Consider the following 9947-nt stretch of genomic DNA (forward strand, 5'->3'; position numbering starts at 1 on the left):
TCTCTCTCTCTCTCTCGTGTTATGCCAGTGTCAGTCTACTCCTGAGGTTTACATATAGCGCTTTTTATTTCTTGTTTTGACATGAACTTTGGCTAAGTTCCTTGGTCTGTGCTTCACCTTGCAATCTTCCTGCTTCAGCTTCCCAAGAAATTGAGATTCTAGGCTTGAGTCCCTGGACTAATAATTGTGAAAAGTATTTATCCTACAGTGGGTACGCTCTGGCCAAGATGTTCCCCTTTAGGTGTTCATGTTAGTGCGAGGTTGTACTATCTCTGAGGGAGGATTAAGCAAAACAACAGCAATCACCAGCCATAGATTAATTTAAGAATTTATGCACAGTAAGTATTTCATATTTATACACAGTACAGAAAAAATCATTGCAAGACCACATATACAAATTTTTCCTCTATTCCTTGAGTTTGCTGTTAACTCTGAATGTATTTACATGTTTATCAGGAAAGTATTTATCCCATGTTTTTTGTTTAATAAATTATTTCTACAGCTATGTGTGGAATTGTCTGTTAATTGCTTATTGTTGTTTAGTATTATTTTGTGTCTTAGTATAAAAAATGTAAGGACTGGAGTGATAGCTTAGGAGACTCAGCTCCTACACAGGCAAGTGCAGCGACAGGGGTTCGGTCCCCAGCACCACGTGCAGTGCCGGCCCCGCTTGCAGGGTACACTGAGCTGGAGACTGAGTCCGGGTCTGGAGGTGCACACCTGTAACCCCAGCACTGGGCAGGCTGAAGACAAGAGCATTGCTGCGAGTTACAACTGTATTGTGAGAACAGCTGTATAAACCATATAAATATCAAAGATATCAAAAAATAAAAAAATGGAGTATGCTTATCAAAGATATAAAAATACATCAGATATATTTTAAAAAGCCAAAATGTAATTTACTCATGTGCAAAACTTCTATATTGAGAAATGTTTTCTGCTTTCTTCCTAGAAATAATAAATAAGAAATTTACTGGTTTTTGAGTTACTACTATTTTCCTGATAAAGTAGAATGGCCTCAAATATAGATCTTTTGTTATTTCATCTCTGCCTAGATTATTTATCCAGATTACACAAAAACATGATGAGCATGATGACAAATGTAAAACCAGACGGGGAAAAATGGTGAGCTACAGACAAGAGATGACTTAGTACTAGATAGCCACGTGGGTGGGATGCCTCCCATCGACAGGGCGCCTGTGGGTAGGTTTCTTTGTGCTTATGAAGTGTAATGTACGTCATGGTCAGTGCAAATATTCTGCCTGGTGTTAAGCAGAATCCATTTTAACCTCCACTATGCATTGCTAGGATAGGCTTGTCACAAATTACATTTTCTGATTTTTGTTTTATTGCAGATAAGTTAATTCCACTTCTATATTCCTTGGCCTCTAGTATTTCTATCCTGAAGACTACTTTAGACTGTAATGAGCTACAATGTCTTTACATTCCCAAAATACAAGGCAGATCATTCTTCTGGGGATTGTAAGTATTGAATAGTATAATTCCTGTTCTTGGGATCTAAAAGTGCTGTGAAGGAAAACAGAATTTAGAGATGGAATGAACTGGACTTGGAGTAAGGAAACCATTTTGGAAAGATGTGGGGCTCAGCCTCTCCATTCACCAGGAGTGTTTCAAGTGCTGTGCATTGACTGAAACGTTGCTATTACACAGATGGAGAATCTTTTCTCAGCTTTCTCTTCCTGAAATTATAATGGTTACCGGCAAGCAGAAATGATAATGTATCATTTCAGAAAAAAGATAACAAAAACTAAAATTTACAAATTACAAGGAATACTAGCAGAAATAGCAGATTTACAGTGAGAGACGTTAGGTGCAATTCTTCTGGGTAACAAAAAGGCAAGATATTTGCAGCAAGAACTATTTTACTAACATGGAATATCAATAGACCTTTCGAAACACAACTCTTTCATTCTATTCAGATTTTATAATGTTTTTGTAAATGTATTTTAAAAATTTTTAGGAATACATGTTTTGCTATAGATTTTTCTTTAGCCAAGTAATATAATGATCTGTCAATCTATGAAAAATTTTAAGTAGTGGAAAGGAAATTGCTCCATGGAATCCATCCTCCACGTGGTTATGGGTCACTTGAACACCAGCATTCTGAAGTCTGGTGACATACATGAGTCCATCATCTCTTAAGACATCATATTGACACGTGAGGACATACGTGAGGGGTAAACCACGCAGCTTGCTGTCATCTGCCAACAGAGGTGTTGCCCTCACATCTAGGAACCCAGGATATTTTTGAGACAATTCAGGACTACCATATATTGGGTTGTCATAAGTATGTCCTTTTCTAAACTTCTCAGGGAGCAAGGAGCTCCAGTTAACAAACTTGAAGAGATGACTGTATTCCTCAGGTACATGCTGATTGGAAAACATGGCCTTTTCCAGTGCCCTGTCTGTAGAAAAGTATTCACTCCAGTACCTGAGCATGAGCGACTTAGACAGAATTGGCATTTGTTCATTTTCTCGGTAGGACGGTGAATATAAATCAAGAGCCTGAAGTGCAGGGTAAATTAAGGCCTGGATCTTGGTTTTAGTCTTGACTTCTGGGTCACCTAGGAGCTAAAGAGTAAACATGATCTGTACAATTTGTTTCCTTTGTAAATGATAAAACAACTGTCAATAACATAGTCTATATGTAAGTTCATCACTTCAAAACACACCAAAGAAATAACATACATCACCATTTGGCAAACTCAGAAGTGTTTAAAGGGTATTCTAGAACTAGATGCTCCTTAAGTAGACATATGTTTAACTTAAGCAAAACTATATGCCTTGAGGATGATCTAAGAGGATCTAAGTAACAATTAGTAAGCATATGCCATAACTTTCAGCTTAAAATGATGTAAAGAAGCGATGACATACACATTTAACTTAATGTCATCATTGCTTTTATGCTAGTATAAAAGTATGCTGAAACAGACCAGCGTAAGTTTTCCCATGAAGAAAAAGAATCCTTGAAGTATTTCTGACTTCACGCGGATGCCAAAGTGACATGCTCTTGTGCAAGATTTGACAAAGCTTTTTTTGTGAGATATTCCATGCAATGATTATTCAATGCCAGGCCCAATATGCTAATATTTGTAAAGGTCAGTGGTCAGAAAAGTGTTATGTGTGAATATCAGAATTGAACCAAAGTAATTCATAAAAATATTTCTTCATAACTTTTGAATGTTCAGAATATATTCTTTAATTTGTGATTTTGTTTTCTAAATTTGCATTACACTAAAAATTATTATTTATGATTTCTCTATAAAACTACAGGTTCTGGATATACCCCCAAATTTTGTAATTTCAGAGATCTGTCTACTTTTTAATTATAATTTTCACAATAGATGATTTCTAATATTTTGAAAAACACTTATAATGATCATATCATGCTACCATGTTTTTAATGTAAATACATAAAAGCAGCCCTCAAACAACTCTGCCAGTTTAAAAGGTTTATTTTTCCCAACAGAGAGGAAGTGGATACTTAGAGAATGCTTAGAGAGAATAAGGGCGCTGAGCAAGAAGGCACTTAAAAATCAAGATCAAGACAACTCATGACTCCCATTTCTAATCTTTCTTGAAATAATATAGGAGTTTTGAATATGCTGATAATGTTTTCAAAATAGCCAGCTTACTTTGGTAAGGGAAGACTACTCCATGAATGATTATTGAACACACTTGAATTTCCAAAATGGTTCAAAGTCATTTTCTCTTCTCATTCACCTGACGGGTGTACTTTGCTAACACATATCAAAGTTCAACTCCATCATCTCCTCAGACTATGGTTATTTCTGGTAACCTAAACAACTAACTTGAAGCTAACATCATGTGATACAGCAGCTATTGTTGAATTTCTATAACTTTCATGAAATTTTGTATCATTTCTAATGCTTTTTTATACTATTTTTTATTTTATATATTTTAAGAAAACTATTAAGAGAAAAGAAAAAGAAAGTGAAAGCAACCTTGACCAGGGCAGGAATCGCCACCTTGGCATAGCTTCCAGCTTTAGTAATATTCTCTTCACTATTATACACATTGCTGCTTTTATATTGGCATGTATGTATTTATCTGCTTATAGGTAGACAATTCTGAAAAACAGAGGTGAGGGGCGTCCTACCTGCTGAGTCACTGCTGCAGCTAAATTCCCTCCTGCACTGTCCCCAGAAACGCAGATTCTCTCAGGGTTTACGCCATAACTTTCAAGAACAGTTTTGCGTAAGAACCACCTTAACGCATTATATACATCTTCAAATTGGACTGGGAAGTGATATTTAGGTGCTAATCTGTAGCTGTGGAGAGAAGACATGATTTTTTTGTCATTTCTTTCAAAGGCTAATTAAACAGATCTTGCCGATATGTACATGTAATAAGTGTCCAACATGGTGAACTAGAAACAAACACAACCACAAACCATGCAAACGACCCGTGCCTGCCAGAGAAGTGTTCAGATGTTCTTCAGCTCTTGAAGTACTCACTAACCGAATTTAATGACATCAACTGGTTTTGTATATGTTGCCCTTGAAATAGGTAAATGGCATATACACCTGGGCCCTTGGGTTTGGTTTCATCACCAGCTTTGAGCCCTGTGCACACTGCCGTGCGCTTCTTCTGTCTCCTGTATAATATACTCCACTGCAGGAATGCAACACGAATCACTTATCCAAAACATGAATGCATTAGTTACTCTCATTGCTGGGACAACACCTGACACTCAAAATGAGGGAAGGAAAGGCTTATTTAGCTCACAATTACTGGAGGTTTCAAGACACTGGAGGAGAGGCTGGGCACTACCATGTCCAGGATGACCCCTTCTACTCCTCTCAGAATGCACAGGCTAGGCAGTTTAAGCATTCATGCCTCTCTTACTCCACCCCTAGGCCCTGTCTCTGTCCCCACAAGCCACTCACTGCTCTTCCAGCCACCTCTGCCCCATAACTTACATGAGGCTTTGGTGGGGACAAGTTGACACAAACTATAACATTCTGCCCCTAGACTGATAGAAAACCTGCCTATAAAAATCAGGCTAGGAAGGTTTCTGCTGGGAAGAAGGACTGCTTTGGTTGTTGGACTCCAGATCATTTGTTTTGGCTTGGCAGAACATTTGTCTGAATTTTCCCTGTGTCCAGACACTTTGCCTGAGACTGAGATTAAACATGGAGGACTGATTAATCTTTCAAAAGAAATCCCAAATCAGTGAAATATTGAGACCGTGGGATGGCTGTTGTAGGGGATTTCAGTCAGATTTATGTGGAGCATCCAGTGAAAAGAGCCCAGCAGGATGATATCAAATATTCTGAGTCTGGTCAGAAAGGAAGCTCTAATAAAGCTGTGGAATGCAAAGACAGAGCTGAGCAGATCTCCATTGCCAAGAAGGAATAAGAGGATGGAAAGGATTGCCTGAGAGCATCATAGGAGGTGGAAGGATCTCGACCTTTGCAGTCTTAGAACCCCAAGTGTAAGAGACTTTTCTTTGAGAAGAAAGCCACAGAGCCCCATGTTCCAGAATGGAGGTGGTGGCCACACCAGGTTCCAGAAGGAAGAGGCAGCCACACCAGATTACAGAATGGTACTGGCAGAAAATTTGTGTCTCAGAATCAGGATCAGGATACACAGTGATCCAAGCACTTGACCCCTATACCCAAGAGCAAGGAAAGCCTGGCTATTGCTCCCACTGGCAGCAGGTCTTGGCATCATCTATGTGGTATTGGTTTTAGGTGCTTGCAGAATGCAGGTGTTCTAAGGTTCAGAAGGCTTCCACCCCAATTTCAGAAGAAGGTCTGGGAGGCCAGGAAGTGCCCCTGACAGGGTAGTGTGTAGAGGGAGTAAAACTGGTCTAAGAGAGAAGCCACGGGAGCTACCACCACCAGAAGAGCCAGAGGGGCGGAGCCACATGGAGCTCATGATTTCTCCCAGATTACTTTGGATGTTCCACATGGAGCTGTAGGACTCAATGTTTGCCCAGCTGGATTTTGGACTTGTATTGGCCCCAATGGCTTGTATCCTCCTGTGTATACATTTTGGAATGGCAATGTTTATCTTGTGCCTTTGAATCTTGGATGTATTTAACTTTTTATTTATACAGAGGCTCACAGTTGAGAGTTTGCCTTGGACCTTGGAGGAGAATTGGGATTGGACTTTTCAGCAATGCTGAAACTGTAGGACTTTGGCAACTGTTAGAGATGGACTAAAATGCCTTTTGGACAAAGAGATGTGAGTGAGACTTTGGGGGCCCAGGGGCTAAATGTTATGGATTTAGTCTGGTTGTCCCTGCAAATGCTCATGTAAGTTATGGGACAGATGCTGCTGGAAGACCAATGAGTGGCTTGAGGGGTGGGGCCAGAGGACTGGGTGGGTCCTGAGGGGTGGGGCCATAGAGGTGTGAACCCTTAGACTGTCTAGCCTGTGCTTTCTCAGATATGTGGAGAGAGTCATCCTGAAAATGGCAGCCTCTCCTACACTGTGTTGAAATCTCCAGCTACTGTGAGCTAAATAAACCTTTCCTTTCCTCATTTTGAGTGTCAGGTATTTGTCCCAGCAATGAGAGAAGAGTAACTAATACAATGAATAATTGCATTTATATGAGTTACCTAAAATGCTTAAATTCATAGAACCAAAAAGTAAAACATTGATTTCTAACGGCTGCTGAGAGGGACAAATAGGGAATTAATAATTAATGGATTCAATCAGGTAAAATGAATATTCTCTACGGATCTGCTTTAAAGTATTATGATAAGGTCAACAATAATGTGTTTGCACTTAAAAAGTGGTTTAGAAAGTAAATTGTATGTGTTCTTAGTACAATAAATATATAAATGATAATTAAGTAGGTAATGCATTCCAACTTTAAAAAGCCATGTGATTTGGGCTGCTTTCAATCTTGGCTTTCCAAATAACTTTGTGGAGATATTCTTGCATCTAGTAGTTGGTGAGCATCTACATTCCTGTAGATAGTTGTCTGTGGTGTTGATGTGTACAGTATTAAAATATGTGAACACTTTTAGATAGCAGTGTCAAATAATTTTTCCTTTACTCGTAGTTTATACAATTCCTTTGGTGTTCATTCTTAGCAATCTTTGGTATTTAAGGCCTTTTTGATCTTATGCACAATATCAGGTACAGAGGTATTATACGGTGCATATTATTTATATTTTGTTGTATACTAAATGTTCACATATTTATTGACAATTTGGGTATTCTGTTCTGTAAAGTCTTTCTTTTCTACTTCTAATTATTTGTATGTTTTGAATATGAAAAATATATTTGAATTTTAATACTTTTGTATCCATACAAATATAAAAACAGACATTTCCAGACAAATTTTCCTAATTAACATTGAGCCCTTATTTTAATATAAGTTTAATATACTTTATTGCCATACTATTTATGTGCCAGAACATTTATCATAGATATATATTTCAAGAATTTTTCATATACTTAATAATTTTCAGTGAACACCTAAATCCATTTGAGAACATCGCAACACTTAAAAAAGAACAAATAACTAAATTAACAGCCCTGTACCCTTGGCAGACATTTCTCACTTTCTGGTTCATCAGTTACCATCCTCATTCCTCCCTTACAGCTGCTGTGGCTTTTCCTGTCCAGTAACTTTCATACAAATGGCCCACACACAGTGCTGCCCTTTGAGACCAGCTTCCTCCACAGGACATGACACTTCCCAGACTTGTCCTTGTGTTAGTGCAATATTTCTTTTTAATAACAAGTAACACAGAACCATTCAATGTGTGGCATGATTCTACTATAATGCCAAGTGTACTAGCTCTCACTGTTCCTTTCAAACATAGATTACTGATCCAACACATTATTTTCCATTAACTCATTGACTTTTTGTAAAAAAATGTATTTGGCACAGGATTTTACTAATGCAGCTCAGACTATAGTGATCTTCCTGTTTCAGCCTCCCCAGCACAGGTATTACAGGCATGCGTCACCATGCCTGGACTCAGAAGCTGGCTTAGTATGCCAGGGGGTGGGGGCAGCATGGCATGTGGTACTGGGGATTGAACCCAGGACCCTGAACTTGCATAAGCAGGTCCTTAGTCTGCTGAGCTATCTCGCTGACCCTTCACTGGCTTTGTTCAATATGAGATGAAAATTTAATATTTTAAGCCAAGTGCTGGACACTAAGATAAGCTAGTTTCGAGAATATTACCGCTTAGTTTTCAAAGTGACTAACAAAAGTCACAAATATGTATTATGCACTTTTATAGATAATCTTCTGACTCCAGAAACCCTAACCTTAAGGAGCATAAATGAAAGATAATCAAAACCAAGTAGGTACGTACAATGATGACAGAATTTAAGCTTATGTAAATAAATTTTCTTTACTATCCCATTTTCCTAGCTGCCCAAATAATACCCATCAGTCTGTACAAATGTGCGTGCGAGTGCACACACACACACACACACACACACACACACACACACACATTTTGCTTTTCTCAGTGCTACCCAGTGTAGAACTAGCTGAACTCGCCTTGTATTTTAATTACCTGGGTGCTATATAGAAATATTTCTTTTGCAACAAATCAGCATTGCACACAGCCATGAGATATTCAAGACACTGGAGAGAATTTTGGTAGTTAAGGTGTTTGTACCCAAAGTAAAACAACACAGGCCTTACTTGACTGACACGACCACAGCATCAAGCCTCTCTGCCGTCCATCTTGAGAGCAGGTCATAATTACCTAAAGCTCAAATAAAAGAATTAAAGGCAAATGTTAGTCAGAATCCACAAAGGAAAGGAAGGATTTTTTAAACAAAAGTAGACTTTGCTTGTTTCAGGTTCTGGGGATTCTCTACATATTATATACTCGAATAGCAAAAGTAAAAATGTAATGCTGAAATAAAAATGTTATCCTCAGAAAGCCTTCACCTCAAACTTGGTGGGATTTCTCCCTGGACGTTCTAATTGCTCTTCTTTTCTTATACGTCTTTTTCTGCACATTTTGTTACTTGTCCTTGACCAGCAGCATTCCTGGAAGACTGAGCCCAGCTTTTGACTGGTACACAATATTTTTATTATTTATTTATTTTGTTTGTGGAACCTGGGATTGACCTCAGGCCCTTGCACTTGCCACGCATGTGTTTATTCTCCTGAGCCATCTCCCTGGCCCCCTGATACATGATATTGATTTGTGTGTTTTACATGCTACATACACACAGATAAAAAAGAAAAGTCACTCTTGATGCATGTGTGGGTGTGTATGTGACTCTAGTGGTACAAACACACTTTGGAAAATGGAGAACAGCCATCAGCATCTGTACGGGCACAAAATAAAATAAAATAAAATAAAATAAAATAAAATAAAATAAAATAATCACCTAAAATTAAATTGGATAAAAGATGTTGCCTTAAAAAATTGGAATCAGTTTTTTAGCTGTATCTGCCCTGCTAAGTTATGGTTTGCTTCTGTTTACTCTCGTCTAGAAAGAAGACTGTACGCAGTTTTGTTTGGTTTTCCCCCTCCATCTACGTTTAATTAATGTCCAATCATCCAAATCTTTCTCCTCACCTCCATTTCCTCTGTATTGTTTGCTTATTAGTAACAAACTGCTATCTTCTGTGTGCCACACAACTTCCTTAATTCCTCCCTCCTTATTTTGTAGTACTGATGACCGAAACTGGCTGAGATACAATCAAGTTCTTTTAAGATTATTTTATTTTGGGCAAAGGCTCACTGAGGTGCTCAGCTGTCCACGCTGGGCTCAAACTTGCACTCCCGCTGCATACCCTGGGCGTCCTCACTTTTTTTTTTTTAATTTATGAGAGAGAGAGAGAGAGAGAGAGAGAGAGAGAGAGAGAGAGAGAGAGAGAGAGTGGTGTGTGTGTGTGTGGCCAGCTCAGCCCACCAGGGGGCAGGGCTGGCTGGCATGTGGTGCTGGGGGATTGAACCGCGGTC

At 38.7% G+C, this 9947-nt stretch overlaps 1 protein-coding gene across 1 annotated transcript in view; it reads right to left on the bottom strand.

Annotated features, from left to right (window-relative positions):
• Positions 1–1292: 1292 nt before the first annotated feature.
• The window catches only part of LOC101590813 (arylacetamide deacetylase-like), an 18624-nt gene continuing 9969 nt past the window's right edge, over positions 1293–9947 (bottom strand). Inside the window, exons 3-5 of the mRNA XM_004643933.2 lie at positions 8669–8738; positions 4142–4313; positions 1293–2592 (exon numbers count right to left, since the gene is read on the bottom strand). Of these exons, the coding sequence (XP_004643990.1) occupies positions 1996–2592; positions 4142–4313; positions 8669–8738 (839 nt within the window). The 3' untranslated portion in view covers positions 1293–1995. The remainder of the gene's footprint in view (positions 2593–4141; positions 4314–8668; positions 8739–9947) is intronic.

Source organism: Octodon degus, unplaced genomic scaffold (assembly GCF_000260255.1).
Source record: "Octodon degus isolate 3935 unplaced genomic scaffold, OctDeg1.0 scaffold00186, whole genome shotgun sequence".
In the NCBI taxonomy this organism is placed as follows: Eukaryota; Metazoa; Chordata; class Mammalia; order Rodentia; family Octodontidae; genus Octodon; species Octodon degus.